Consider the following 15,969-nt stretch of genomic DNA (forward strand, 5'->3'; position numbering starts at 1 on the left):
ATGGAGTTTAATCTCCATCTATACATTCTTAGAGGGATGTCCTCTAACTCTATTGTCAATATCAAGGGTGAATGGTCCGATAATATTCTAGCTTTATATTCTGTTTTTCTTACTCTATCTTGCATAAGAGCTGATAACAGGAATAGGTCTATTCTTGAGTATGTTTTATGTCTACCCGAATAATATGAATATTCCTTTTCCTTTGGGTGTTGTTTCCTCCATATATCCAAAAGTTGCATTTCTTGCATCGATTTAATTATAAATTTGGTTACTTTGTTCTTTCTGTTAATTTTTTTCCAAGTTTTGTCCATATTTGAATCCAAATTAAGGTTGAAATCCCCTCCTATTAATATGTTCCCTTGCGTATCTGCTATCTTTAAAAAAATATCTTGCATAAACTTTTGATCTTCTTCGTTAGCTGAATGTACATTGAGTAGATTCCAAAACTCCGAATATATCTGACATTTTATCATTGCATATCTCCCTGCTGGATCTATTATTTCCTCTTTTATTTTAATTGGCACATTTTTACTAATTAATATAGCTACTCCTCTTGCTTTTGAATTATACGACGCTGCTGTTACGTGTCCTACCCAATCTCTCTTTAATTTCTTGTGCTCCAATTCAGATAAATGTGTTTCTTGCACAAATGCTATATCAATTTTTTATTTTTTCAGTAAATTTAGCAGTTTCTTCCTTTTGATTTGGTTATGTATTCCGTTAATATTTAAAGTCATATAGTTCAACCGTGTCTGCCTGTCCCGCATCGGACTTGTCAGCCACAAACGAGCCTGCAGCTGACGTGGACTTTTTACCCCCTCCATAAATCTTCATCCGCGAAGCCAAGCCAAAAAAGAAGATAGTTCAATGTAGCCATTTCATACTTTGTTTATCTTCCCTTTCCGTTTCCTCATCATCATCTTTCCTTCTTATCCATTTCTGCTTTCTTGTTTTGAACACTTTATAAGACAACATTTCTAAAACATCAAACATTTTCCTTATTCTCCTATTTAAAACTTCTTTAACCCCATTCTCCCCTCCCCCTCCTGAGTTGCCCTTTATCCCTTGTCGGGCAACCACATCTCCCCTCTCCATTTGGATTTGCGAATTCACTCGCAAAAGTCAACTGATTTTGTAGTGACCGTAACTCCTCCCCACCCAGCCCCCCCAGAAAAGATTTCAATTTTCATATGTAACAAAGGTCACTCTTTTAATTCCCTCCTTATTCCCTCTACTCCCTTTCCCTCCCTTATTAATTCTTATCTATACTCTATATATTTTCCTCTAAATACGGATACATTCATGTACACACATATACACACATACATATAGTTTGTGGTCATTTTTACTCTCATTACATGTCTTCATCTCTCTGCTTGTTTTGTAGTTGTTCTGCAAATTTTCGTGCTTCCTCTGGATCCGAGAATAGTCTGTTTTGTTGCCCTGGAATAACTATTTTAAGTACCGCTGGGTACTTTAACATAAATTTATATCCTTTTTTCCATAAGATCGTTTTCGCTGTATTGAACTCCTTCCTCTTCTTCAGGAGTTCAAAACTTATGTCTGGATAGAAAAAAATTTTTTGACCTTTGTATTCCAGTGGCTTTTTGTCTTCTCTTATTTTCTTCATTGCTTTCTCCAATATATTTTCTCTTGTTGTATATCTTAAGAATTTTACTAAAATGGACCTTGGTTTTTGCTGCGGTTGTGGTTTCCGGGCAAAAGTTCTATGTGCCCTCTCTATTTCCATTTCTTCCTGTAATTCTGGTCTTCCCAGGACCCTGGGGATCCAATCTTTTATAAATTCTTCATCTTCCTTAAGGCCCACTATATTTATATTATTTCTTCTATTATTTTTTTTTGGCTTGGCTTCGCGGACGAAGATTTATGGAGGGGGTAAAAAGTCCACGTCAGCTGCAGGCTCGTTTGTGGCTGACCAGTCCGATGCGGGACAGGCAGACACGATTGCAGCGGTTGCAAGGGAAAATTGGTTGGTTGGGGTTGGGTGTTGGGTTTTTCCTCCTTTGCCTTTTGTCAGTGAGGTGGGCTCTGCGGTCTTCTTCAAAGGAGGCTGCTGCCCGCCAAACTGTGAGGCGCCAAGATGCACGGTTTGAGGCGTTATCAGCCCACTGGCGGTGGTCAATGTGGCAGGCACCAAGAGATTTCTTTAGGCAGTCCTTGTACCTTTTCTTTGGTGCACCTCTGTCACGGTGGCCAGTGGAGAGCTCGCCATATAATACGATCTTGGGAAGGCGATGGTCCTCCATTCTGGAGACGTGACCCATCCAGCGCAGCTGGATCTTCAGCAGCGTGGACTCGATGCTGTCGACCTCTGCCATCTCGAGTACCTCGACGTTAGGGGTGTGAGCGCTCCAATGGATGTTGAGGATGGAGCGGAGACAACGCTGGTGGAAGCGTTCTAGGAGCCGTAGGTGGTGCCGGTAGAGGACCCATGATTCGGAGCCGAACAGGAGTGTGGGTATGACAACGGCTCTGTATACGCTTATCTTTGTGAGGTTTTTCAGTTGGTTGTTTTTCCAGACTCTTTTGTGTAGTCTTCCAAAGGCGCTATTTGCCTTGGCGAGTCTGTTGTCTATCTCATTGTCGATCCTTGCATCTGATGAAATGGTGCAGCCGAGATAGGTAAACTGGTTGACCGTTTTGAGTTTTGTGTGCCCGATGGAGATGTGGGGGGGCTGGTAGTCATGGTGGGGAGCTGGCTGATGGAGGACCTCAGTTTTCTTCAGGCTGACTTCCAGGCCAAACATTTTGGCAGTTTCCGCAAAGCAGGACGTCAAGCGCTGAAGAGCTGGCTCTGAATGGGCAACTAAAGCGGCATCATCTGCAAAGAGTAGTTCACGGACAAGTTTCTCTTGTGTCTTGGTGTGAGCTTGCAGGCGCCTCAGATTGAAGAGACTGCCATCCGTGCGGTACCGGATGTAAACAGCGTCTTCATTGTTGGGGTCTTTCATGGCTTGGTTCAGCATCATGCTGAAGAAGATTGAAAAGAGGGTTGGTGCGAGAACACAGCCTTGCTTCACGCCATTGTTAATGGAGAAGGGTTCAGAGAGCTCATTGCTGTATCTGACCCGACCTTGTTGGTTTTCGTGCAGTTGGATAATCATGTTGAGGAACTTTGGGGGACATCCGATGCGCTCTAGTATTTGCCAAAGCCCTTTCCTGCTCACGGTGTCGAAGGCTTTGGTGAGGTCAACAAAGGTGATGTAGAGTCCTTTGTTTTGTTCTCTGCACTTTTCTTGGAGCTGTCTGAGGGCAAAGACCATGTCAGTGGTTCCTCTGTTTGCGCGAAAGCCGCACTGTGATTCTGGGAGAATATTCTCGGCGACACTAGGTATTATTCTATTTAGTAGAATCCTAGCGAAGATTTTGCCTGCAATGGAGAGCAACGTGATTCCCCTGTAGTTTGAGCAGTCTGATTTCTCGCCTTTGTTTTTGTACAGGGTGATGGCTGTGTACGGCCCCTCACCCCAAGTCCAAAGCCCGCTGCGCAGCTCAGACGGCAAAGTCCTCCTCAGCGACAAGATCTCCATCCTCAACCGATGGTCAGAACACTTCCGATCTCTTTTCAGTACCAACCGCTCAGTCCAAGATTCCGCCCTGCTCCAGCTCCCTCAACAGCCCCTAAGGCTAGAGCTGGATGAGGTTCCCACCCTGGATGAGACATATAAGGCAATCGAACAACTGAAAAGTGGCAAAGCAGCAGGTATGGATGGAATCCCCCCAGAAGTCTGGAAGGCTGGCGGCAAAACTCTGCATGCCAAACTGCATGAGTTTTTCAAGCTTTGTTGGGACCAAGGTAAACTGCCTCAGGATCTTCTTCTATTATAGTTTTCTATTATATCTATCTTCTGAGCTAACAGCTCCTGTGTCTCTTTAACTTTTTTATCAGATTCTTCTAATTTCTCTTTTAAGTCCTCTACTTCCATTTCTACGATTATTTCTCGTTCTTCCATATTTTCCACTCTTTTTCCTATCTCTGATATGGCCACTTCCATTTTATTCATTCTTTCTTCTGCATTCTTAATTCTTCTTTTTATCTCATCAAATTCTTGTAATTGCCATTCTTTCACTGATTCCATATATTCTTTAAAAAAAGATACATCCATTGTCTTGCTTTTCTCTTCTTCTTCCACTTCTTTCTGTTCTTCTTCTTCTTCTTCCTCTGGGTTGACCATCTGTTGTTTCCTTGTTTTCTTTTTACCCTCTTCTTTCTTGTTGTCATTATTGTCTCTGTTCTGCTCCTGCTGCTGTGCTGCAGGTGTCTCTCTCAGGTGTGGAGATCGACTCCGCAGCTGATCCCCCCTCCCGTCAGTGGGTTTTTTTTCATGGGCGGTTGCGCACTTTTACTCGGCTCCGTGAGCCATTTTTGTAGTCCCGAGCCCGGGACCTCCACTGACCTGTGGGAGCGGGCTTCTCTCTCCATGGCGGGCCTCCTCGGACAGGTAAGGCCTTCACCTTCTTCTTCCAACGTTCTTTCTTCTTCTCTTCTTCCCGTTGTTTTTGACTTTTCTCTCTTTGCTGCCATTTTCTTCTCACCTTTATTTTTACTTTGTTGTAAATTTTACTCTTGTACCTTTGTGTTTTGTGTGTTTTTTTAAACTTTTCGGGAGAGGGCTGGAATTCCCTGGCCGGCCACATCACGTGACTCCTCTGTGTCATCTTATGATGATGTGTCAGTGATATATTTCCAAATTAGAATATGACTGGACTGAAACACACAAGTGGTGCTCCCGTCCACCTGCTGCACAACCTCTTAGTGGTAGGTACCGAGATGCTGTTGGATAACCTGGGTGAGGAACAGCAGTGCATTTTGTGGATAGTATAGGGAGACTGCAGCCACTGTATGTGACGGTGGAGGGAATGGGTGTTCAGTGGGTTGGATACGGTCTGAGCAGGCGGGCTGCTTTGTCCTGGATGCTTCAAGTTTCTTGAGTAACGTTGGTGCGGACCCCATCATGTCCCTGACTTGTGCCTTGGAAAGGAAGTGACTCACTTCCCACTTGGGACAGTCCTCTGTCGTATTTATGTGGCTGGTGCAGTTGAAACTCTGGTGCCTGGTGACCCACCCCCACCCCCCCCCCACCCCAGGAGAGTGATGTCGATGGGGGGGCCATGGGTAGGCGATGGTCAGTGCCTGACACTGTTTTGGTGCAACGTGACCTGCCACATTGTCCAAGTGTGACCAAGGATGAATTTCTCATCACTTTCTTCAAGTTGCCTGCCCTCTGGATACTGCCTGCCCTCTGGATACTTCCTGTCCTCTGGATACAGCCGCTCCTGCTGCACATCAATCCTTCTCAAATCTGAAAACTGATTGTAAATATCCCCAAACCCCTCTCTGGTATAAGGAGAAACATTCCAGCTTTTCCCCGCTATCTGTACCACGTCTCTCATCCCTTGAGCTATTCTGCTAAATTCACATCTGCACTTTCTGAGATCTTCAGAATCATCCCCCAGTCTTTTTTTCTTCCTTTGGCTTGGCTTCACGGACGAAGATTTATGGAGGTGTATGTCCACGTCTGCTGCAGGCTCGTTGGTGACTGACAAGTCCGATGCGGGACAGGCAGGCACGGTTGCAGCGGTTGCAAGGAAAAATTGGTGGGTTGGGGTTGGGTGTTGGGTTTTTCCTCCTTTGTCTTTTGTCAGTGAGGTGGGCTCTGCGGTCTTCTTCAAAGGAGGTTGCTGCCCGCCGAACTGTGAGGTGCCAAGATGCACGGTTGGAGGCGAGATCAGCTCATTGGCGGTGGTCAATGTGGCAGGTACCAAGAGATTTCTTTAAGCAGTCCTTGTACCTCTTCTTTGGTGCACCACTGTCTCGGTGGCCAATGGAGAGCTCGCCATATAACACGATCTTGGGAAGGCGATGGTCCTCCGTTCTGGAGACGTGACCCACCCAGCGCAGTTGGGTCTTCAGCAGCATGGATGGTATCAGAATGAACCAGAGGTTGAACTGTGGAATTGTGAATGTGTAAAGCCAAAGAAGAAAGAATGTAACTTGCTCACTTGAACCATGGGGGTGAAGGGGAGAAGGGATCTGTGAGCAGGGAGACTTCAAGATTCAAGATCATTTTAACATCATGTAATAAAACAGAAAATGTGATCTTACACTGTTATGGACCTGGGACAATTTTATTTCTGACTGAGGACAAGACTGAACCTACTGCGGAGGTAATAACACAACCTTCTCATTAGACGTTGTGGTCGGGAGCTGTGCCGGCCGCCATTGATGATGTAAGCGATGCAGCATGCGGGGGTAATAGCGTGCATGTGCGGGTGTATTAAGCGTCAGTGTTCGGGTGATGAATCTCAGATGCAAGAGGAGGAGAGGGAGAGCACCAGGATCGCCCGTGTGGCAGTGAATCAGTAAGAAGGTCCAGAGGAGTTCCGCTGGGAGTTGAAGAACGCAATGTGTCTGCAGGGAATAAAAAGAAAGTCGACTTCATGACGTGCTGAAAGAAACGAGAGAGTATGTTCTTTATTTGTGGAAAATCAATGTCGTAAAGCAGACAAAGATTCACTTTTGGCAGAAATTGCCCAGTGCCTCCTACAGCCAGAGAAGGAGAAGTAAAAGAGAGTCCCCCAGAGTCACTAGGTGTCTGTGGATTTGCCTCCAGCCCTCCCACAAGTCCACAGCCTTCAGTCCAAACTATCGGCAACCTGAGCTCCAGATCCGAACCTCCGAAACGATCAGGGAGCCTTCAGTGCCCTCAGCACCATCTCACATCCTTGTTCGCATACCTGGTACCCCTTCAGCCAGTCTCCAGCCAGTCTCCACCAGTCCACAGCCTGGTGTGATTCCTTTAACCGCTGCCTCCAGGAGCCTGAAGCCTGCAGGGGTTCCTGGCATTGAGTCACCAACAGCCCACCTCTTGTGTGCTCTTTAGCCTCAGAACCCCTCACTGGTCCAAGACTTGCTGGTTGTCACTTGTGGAGACAGCCGAGGAACATTGACCGTCGGTCCTGGTGAGGAACTGAGAGTGGCTGACTGCCAGTGTGTGGAAGAGTTTAACTTTGGTGCAGAGTTGATGTCCTGAGTGATGTCCAAGAAGCTGCAAAAATTAATGATTAATCTCCAGGCCCCTGCTATAAGCAATCACCTGGAGAACATGGCCACAGGAAGTCTAGTTTTTGAACAATTAATTTCACTGAGCATGTTTTCTGAGAACTGGAGATGGGGAGGGGAGATCCTTCAGAATCACCAATAGGCCAGAGGGAACAGGAGATGGTGCAGTTGAATCTCCACCTCTGCTCGCCAAGAAGACGATCCTGGGTCGGTCTGTGTCCCGTGACCAGGAAAGGCTCCTGGTGAGGTGGGTTAATCAGTAACTGTGAGGTAGAGAGCCTTCGGTGACAACAGGCGGCACAGACACCCAGCTCACTGCCCTCCTGGTCCAAGCAGGGAATCACTAACCAAACATACTGCTTATTGTAATTTGCAGTCAGCTTGAAATTCTTTTCTACCTGACCGAGTAAATCAGACTGACCCTTGGGTTGCTTTTTATGGACTTCCTCCTGAGTGATGAGGTAAGTCTTTGCCAGGAACAGAGCCTTACAGATTAATTGGGAGCATGGATTTGCTGCTTTTAGTGAGTTGGTGGGGGTGGGGGTTGGGGTTGGACAAGGACACATACCTTCATTGCAGCCCAATGCAATGCGGAGCCAGTCTGTCTGCGCACTGGACTTGATGCTGTTTCAAAGTTTCTCGACTGTTTTGTGGGTTTTAAAAAAAGATTAAGGGATGAACTGCAAAGGACAGCACGGGATCAGGGTGAGTGTTTACTGGGGGCTCAAAGGCGGAAGTGGAGTCACACAGTGCCGAACAGCCAGAGGTGAGATTGTGACAAAGACACAATAACACAGAAGCAGGAGTAAGTTACTCCACCCTTTGTGTCTTAATAAAGGACTTCGGCCCAAAACGACGACCATTCTTTTTCTCCCACTGATGCAGTTGAACGCAATGAGTGCCTCCAGCAGAGAGCATTTAGATTATAGAACACTGCAGCACAGTACAGGCCCTTTGCCCCATGATGTGTCGACTGATAATAAACCTAAAAAATACTAAATTCTCCCTATCCCATAACCCTCTATTTTTCTTTCATCATGTGTCTGTCTTAAGAGTTTCTGTTGTTCCAGCCTCCACCACCTCCCTCAGCAAGGCATTCCAGGTACCCACCACTCTCTGTGTAAAAATAAACAAGCTCTGCACATCTCCCTTAAATTTAATGCTCCCACTTTAAATACGTGTTCTCTGGAATGTGACATTGTTACCACAGGATAAAGATTTTGTCAACCTTTATCAGGTCTCCCCTCAGCCTCTTGCCTAAACCATAGAGCATTGCAGCACAGAAAACAGGCCCTTCATCCCTTCAAGTCTGCCAAGTCCCACTGACCTGCACACAGTCCATATCCCTCCATACCCCTCCCATCCAGGTACCCATACAAATTCTTCTTAAATGTTAAAATTGAGCCTTCATTCACCACCTCAGTTGGCAGCTCGTTCCACAATCCCACCATTCTCTGTGTGAAGAATTTCACCTTCATGTGCCCCCTAAACTTTATCCCTTTCACCCTTAACCCATGTCCTCTGGTTTGTATCTCACCTACTCTCAGTGAGAAAAGCCGACCTATATTTACTCTGTCTGCCCCCCTCATAATTTTAAATACCTTGATCAAATCTCCCCTCATTCTTCTATGCTCCAGAGAATAAAGTCCTAACCTGTTTAACCTTTCCCTGTAAACTCAGTTCCTGAAGTCCGGGCAACATCCTAGTAAATCTTCTCTGCACTCTTTCTATCTTATTGATATCCTTCCTGTAGTTCAGTGACCAAAACTACACATAATACTCCAAATTTGGCCTCACCAATGTCTTGTACAACTTTACCGTAACATCCCAACTCCTGTACTCAGTACTTTGATTTATGAAGGCCAAGATGCCAAAAGTTCTCTTGACAAACCTATCCACCTGTGACACCACTTTCAAGGAATTATGTATCTGTATTTCCAGATCCCTCGGTTCTACCCCACTCCTCAGTGCCCGACCATTTACCGTGTACGTCCTTTCTTGGTTTGTCCTTCCAAAATGCAAAACCTCCCACTTGTCTGCATTAAATTCCATCTGTCATTTTACAGCCCATTTTTCCAGCTGGTCCAGATCCCTCTGCAGCTTTGAAAACCTTCTTCACTGTCCACAACGTCTCCAATCTTAGTGTCATCTGCAAACCTGCTGATCCAATTTACCACAATATCATCCAGCTCATTGATATGATGACAGACAACAATGGTCCCAACACCGATCCCTGAGGCCCCACTAGTCACAGGTCTACAGTCTGAGAAGCAAAAGTCCGCTACCTCCTTGAAACGGACTCGAAAGGCCAACATGCTCTGTTTCCGCTCCGTAAATGGTTATATGGTTATAACACCATTGACCCAGGTTCGAATCCCACGCTGTCTGTAAGGAGTTTGGATGTTGTCCCCATGTCTGTGTGGATTTCTTCCAAGTGCTCAGTTTTCTTCCGCCCTTCAAAGAGTATTGGGGCTGTATGTTAATGGGGGTAATTGAGTGGCATGGGCTTGTGGGCCAAAAGGGCCTGTTACCATGCTGTATGTCAAAATTAAGCCAGCCAGTTTGTCCAGCTTTTCCTCACAACTCGTACCCTCTAATCCAGGGAGCAACCTGCTAAACCCTTTCTGTCCCTTTTCCAAAGCCTCCACTTCCTCATTATAATGGGATGGCCAGAATTGCAGACAATATTCCAATGCGGCCTGACCAAAGTTGTTTATCACTGCAACCTAATTTTCATACTCAGTGCCCTCCTGAGGCCAAGCAGACCACACACCTTCTTTACCATCCTGTCTACTTGAATGGCCACTTTCAACGAGCTGTGGGCCCGGACCCCAGAGCCCTCTGTTCATCAATGCTGTCCAGGGCCCTGTTATTAACTATGTACTTTCTCTTTAAATTCAATCATCTCACACTTGTCTGAAATGAACTTATCTGTCATTTCTCTGCTCATTTAAGGAAGGATGTGCTGACGTTAGAGGCCACAGAGGAGGTTCACAAGGATGATGCTGGGAATGGGAATGAAAGGGTTACAGCTCTTGGCCTGGACTCTTGGGATTTAGGACAATGAGGGGGAATCCCATTGAATCATTTTGAATGTTGAAAGGAATGGACAGAGAGAGATGGAGAAAGGTTGTTCCCCAAGGTGGGAGAGTCTAGGACAAGAGGGCACAACTTCAGGATTGAAGGGCGTCTGCCCTGAAGAATTTCTTCAGCCAGAGGATAGTGAATCTGGAATTTGTTGCCACAGGCAGCAATGGAGGCTGGGACATTGGGTGTATTTAAAGCAGAGATTGATAGGTTCTTGATTAGCCAGGACATCAAAGGGTTATGGAGAGAAGGCCGGGCAGAGGGGTTGAGGGAAAATGGATCAGCTCATGATTGAATGGCAGGGCAGTCTCAGTGGGCTAAATGGCCAATTTCTGCTCCTATGTCATGTGGTCTCATACCTGAAACAGCCTATTCAACTGTTTCCTATTACAGCCTTCAACATTGTTCATATTTCCATACATCATCTGCAAACTTACCAAACCATCCATCTACATCAGTGGTTTCATTTTTTCTTCCCACTCACATTCCACCTTAAGCAATCCCTCTGCCATCAGTGCTCTGTGATTAGTAAGGGATTACTTAAGGTGGGATCTGGGTGGAAGGGAAAAGTTTGAAAACCTCTGATCTACATTTTTATTTCTTTCTTTATATTTGTAGCTGTTTTACTTTAAATAGGAAGCTCTTGTGGGAATTCAGTCTCTGGAACAGCTTCCATGTTCCTTCTACTTTTCTACATTCCCTCACGTTTAATTGTCTGATCTATGTTTGCTGTTTGCATGTTGCTCATTGTTGTAATTGTCTCTCTCTCTCTTCTTTCCCTGCCCCACCACTCCTCTCGACCCTCTCCCTAATTCCCCCTCCCGACTCCTCCCTACCCACCCCTCTGCCTTACCCAACCCCCTCCCCTCCCTCCCTCGCACCTCACTATCCTGCCCTCTCTCTCTACCCTGCCTCCCCCACCTCACTCTCTCTAACTTCTCTGCTCTCCATGGAGTCCTTCTGTACCTTCCAGTGCCTTTAAAAGACAGCCTCTGAACTGGAGGACCCACTCTCTTCTCCCCCCACCCCCCAGCAGATGACTTGAAGATGGGAGGTGTTGTGGATCGTGTAGAAAGTCAGGGGAGATTACAACAGGACGTAGACAGGATGCAGAGTTGAGCAGAAAAGTAGCAGGTGGAGTTCAATCTGGAAAAGTGAAATGATTCACTTTGGCAGGTTAAACGAAGGTGGAGTACATGGTAAATGGCAGGATTCACCAGTGTGCAGGAACAGAGGGATCGTGGGCCCAGGTCCACTGATGCGCCAAGTTAATGCCCATGTTGACAGGGTGGTTAAGGCACAAGGTGTCATGGCTTTCATCAGTCAGAGGATTGTGTTCAAAAGCCACCAGGTAATGTTTCAGCTCCATGAAACTCTGGTTGGACCACACTTAGGAGTATCATTACAGGAAGTTTGTAGAAGGTTTAAAGAGGGGGCAGAGGAGATTTAGACTTACAACACAGTAACAGGCCCTTTCAGGCCACAAGCCCGTGCCTCCCAACTACACCCAATCAACCTACAATACCCTGGTCTGTTTTGAAGGGTGGGAGGGCACCAGAGCCCCCGGAGGAAACCCACACAGCCACGGGGAGAATGTATAGACTCCTTACAGACAGATCAGGATTCGAAGACCGGTCCCGATTGCTGGCGCTGTAACAATATTGCGCTAAGTGTTAAACTAACCATGTCGCCAGGATGTTGCCTGGATTGGAGAACATGTCTTATGAGGAAAGGTTGAGTGAGCTTGGAGATTTCTGTTTGGATTGATGGAGGATGAGAGGCAACTTAATAGAGTTTATAAGATTGAAAGGCATAGATGGGGTAAGCAATGGTCAATACCAGAGGACATCTCATGTGGGAGCCTAGAATGCCTTGCCAGGGATGGTGATGGAGGCTGAAACATTAGGGGCATTTAAGAGATTCTTAGGCCCATGGATGGAAGAAAAATACAGGGTTATGGGGTAGGGAGGGTTTAGTATTTTATTTTTGGCAGAAATAGGAAGGTTTGCACAACATGGAGGGCCGAAGGGTCTGTACTGTGCAGTCTTTATCTTTGGCTTGGCTTCGCGGACGAAGATTTATGGAGGGGGTAAAAAGTCCACGTCAGCTGCAGGCTCGTTTGTGGCTGACAAGTCCGATGCGGGACAGGCAGACACGATTGCAGCGGTTGCAAGGGAAAATTGGTTGGTTGGGGTTGGGTGTTGGGTTTTTCCTCCTTTGCCTTTTGTCAGTGAGGTGTGCAGTAATGTTTTATGATCTCCCTGGCTGGGTCAGGTGTGGACTTTAAGTGTGCTCAAACCTGTTTGGTGAGTGGAGGAAAGTTTAGGGGAGACGTTAGAGGTAGGATTATTTTACGCAGAGAGTAGTGGGTGCCTCTAATGCCTTACCGAGGGTGTTGGTGGAGGCTGGTACAATCGGCACAAAGGACTCGAGCACAAGGATGTAAGAAAAATAGTGGGTTATGGTGATGCAATAATCAATAACTCCAAAAGACTGGAAGTTATGCAAAACTGAGAGGCTTTTATTCATAATAGAATGGAATCATGTCCATGCTGCTCACCTGTCCTGAACTGGGAGGGGGCTGTGGGTGGAGCCACAGGTACAGTTGACCACTGGGTATGCCCCGACAGAATAATATACAGACAGTGGTTAACCATGTTGGGTGCAGTACTGCTGGAGCTCACCAGACCACTGCTCTGGAACCTTCCTGTCGCTGTTTTTGGTGAGCTCTGGAACCTTCCTGTCGCTGTTTTTGGTGAGCTCTGGAACCTTCCTGTCGCTGTTTTTGGTGAGCTCTGGAACCTTCCTGTCGCTGTTTTTGGTGAGCTCTGGAACCTTCCTGTCGCTGTTTTTGGTGAGCTCTGCACCCCTGGGTATGAGGTAGACGGGATGGATGGATTGTGGAGGAGCTTTATGTAGGTCAGGACAACATTGTGGGCTGAAGGACCTGTACCTTCAGTGCATTATGTCCTCCCATTAGGGGAAAGCTCAAAACTATGCCTTTCTCTCTCTCTCTCATTTTCACTCTCTTCCCCTCTCTCATTCTATCCCATTTTCTCTCTCTTCTCCCTCTCTCATTCTATCCCATTTTCTCTCTCTTCCCCCTCTCTCATTCTATCCCATTTTCACTCTCTTCCCCCTCTCTCATTCTATCCCATTTTCTCTCTCTTCCCCCTCTCTCATTCTATCCCATTTTCTCTCTCTTCCCCCTCTCTCATTCTATCCCATTTTCTCTCTCTTCTCCCTCTCTCATTCTATCCCATTTTCTCTCTCTTCTCCCTCTCTCATTCTATCCCATTTTCTCTCTCTTCCCCCTCTCTCATTCTATCCCATTTTCTCTCTCTTCCCCCTCTCTCACTCTATCCCATTTTCTCTCCCCCTCTCTCACTCTATCCCATTTTCTCTCTCTTCCCCCTCTCTCATTCTATCCCATTTTCTCTCTCTTCCCCTCTCATTCTATCCCATTTTCTCTCCCCCTCTCTCACTCTATCCCATTTTCTCTCTTCCCCCTCTCTCATTCTATCCCATTTTCTCTCTCTTCCCCTCTCATTCTATCCCATTTTCTCTCTCTTCCCCCTCTCTCATTCTATCCCATTTTCTCTCTCTTCCCCTCTCTCATTCTATCCCATTTTCTCTCTCTTCCCCCTCTCTCATTCTATCCCATTTTCTCTCCCCCTCTCTCATTCTATCCCATTTTCTCTCTCTTCCCCTCTCATTCTATCCCATTTTCTCTCTCTTCCCCCTCTCTCATTCTATCCCATTTTCTCTCTCTTCCCCCTCTCTCATTCTATCCCATTTTCTCTCTCTTCCCCCTCTCTCATTCTATCCCATTTTCTCTCCCCCTCTCTCACTCTATCCCATTTTCTCTCCCCCTCTCTCATTCTATCCCATTTTCTCTCCCCCTCTCTCACTCTATCCCATTTTCTCTCCCCCTCTCTCACTCTATCCCATTTTCTCTCTCTTCCCCCTCTCTCATTCTATCCCATTTTCTCTCTCTTCCCCTCTCATTCTATCCCATTTTCTCTCCCCCTCTCTCACTCTATCCCATTTTCTCTCTTCCCCCTCTCTCATTCTATCCCATTTTCTCTCTCTTCCCCTCTCATTCTATCCCATTTTCTCTCTCTTCCCCCTCTCTCATTCTATCCCATTTTCTCTCTCTTCCCCTCTCTCATTCTATCCCATTTTCTCTCTCTTCCCCCTCTCTCATTCTATCCCATTTTCTCTCCCCCTCTCTCACTCTATCCCATTTTCTCTCTCTTCCCCCTCTCTCATTCTATCCCATTTTCTCTCCCCCTCTCTCACTCTATCCCATTTTCTCTTCCCCTCTCTCACTCTATCCCATTTTCTCTCTCTTCCCCCTCTCTCATTCTATCCCATTTTCTCTCTTCCCTCTCTCTCATTCTATCCCATTTTCTCTCTCTTCCCCCTCTGTCACTCTATCCCATTTTCTCTCTCTTCCCCCTCTCTCACTCTATCCCATTTTCTCTCTCTTCCCCCTCTCTCATTCTATCCCATTTGCTCATTCTCAATGTCTCCGTCCTTTCATTGTCTCACTCTTTCTGTCTGTCTGTCCGTCACACACGCCCGCACTCGGAGACCAACACTGCACTTCACATCCCATAATGATGCGCTGGTGAGTCTGGAGGTTCGCCTGACCTCCTAACATTCCCTCATTGTCAGTGCATCAAAACCTGACCTCTCTCTCCCCAACATAACTGGGGGTGCTCCTTCACCAGAGGGACTGCAGAGCTTTCAGTAGGCACTTGCCTGCGACAAAAATGGGCAGTAACTGCAGGCCTTGCCACTGCTGGCCATATTCTGACCATAACTTTGTCATTAAATTATCAATAGCATCAGGCCTGTCTCATTGGCTTATCGATTGTCTGTCGTCTTTACATTAATAAGCAGCATGTCCCTCACTCCCAGGGCTTGTAATATTACCTGAATCCCTCTATTATTACTCCCACTGGGCAGTCTCGGATTCTGTTCTGTGTTTTAACCTAGCTAATTACTCAGGTTAGATCTCATTATTAATCAGGACCAAAGAGAAGGGCATGGAATTGAAGGCAGTTGCAAACATGAGAATTGTGAAGGACATCTCAAATGGATGTTGGCTTCATTCCCGCTGAACGTAACTGGAACAAGATCAGGGTGGCACAATAAGGTTCACGTTTACTCCCCATGTTCAGTGGCCTTGAGAAAGTGATGCTGTGTAATAGGGATTGATGCTGGATCCCTGCTGTTTGTCATCTCCACAAATGACTTGGGTGAGACTGTGAGTTAGTGAGGATTGGTGAATTTGTGGCTGGAGCCACACTCGGTGGTATGGTGGACGGTGAAGATTATTGAAGAAGACAACAGGATCCAGGTGAACTGGAATGTGAGGCAAAGAAGGACAGATTTACAAATGCAAAGTGATGTGTTCTCACTCACACCCTCTCACACACACACACACACACACACACTCTCACACACACACACCCTCTCACACACACACACACACACACCCTCTCACACTCACTCACACTCTCACACACACACACACACACACCCTCTCACACACACACACCCTCTCACACACACACACACCCTCTCACACTCACTCACACTCTCACACACACACACTCTCACACACACACCCTCTCTCTCACACACACACACACTCTCACACACACACACCCTCTCACACACACACACACCCTCTCACACTCACTCACACTCTCACACACACACACACACACACCCTCTCACACACACACACCCTCTCACACACACACACCCTCTCACACTCACTCACA

General features: G+C 46.5%; 1 protein-coding gene across 8 annotated transcripts in view; it reads left to right on the forward strand.

Moving 5' to 3' along the window:
* Window positions 1–15,969, forward strand: part of LOC138755891 (anion exchange protein 2-like) — a 356,627-nt gene that overhangs the window by 187,944 nt on the left and 152,714 nt on the right. The window contains exon 1 of one of the 8 annotated variants that reach the window (XM_069922677.1): window positions 7,432–7,545. The exons of the other annotated variants lie outside the window; for them this stretch is intronic. Coding sequence (XP_069778778.1) covers window positions 7,522–7,545 — 24 coding nt within the window. The 5' untranslated portion in view covers window positions 7,432–7,521. Of the gene's footprint in view, window positions 1–7,431; window positions 7,546–15,969 lie in introns of those variants that run through there. 8 annotated transcript variants of the gene reach the window in all.

Source organism: Narcine bancroftii, chromosome 2 (genome assembly GCF_036971445.1).
Source record: "Narcine bancroftii isolate sNarBan1 chromosome 2, sNarBan1.hap1, whole genome shotgun sequence".
Taxonomy (NCBI): Eukaryota; Metazoa; Chordata; class Chondrichthyes; order Torpediniformes; family Narcinidae; genus Narcine; species Narcine bancroftii.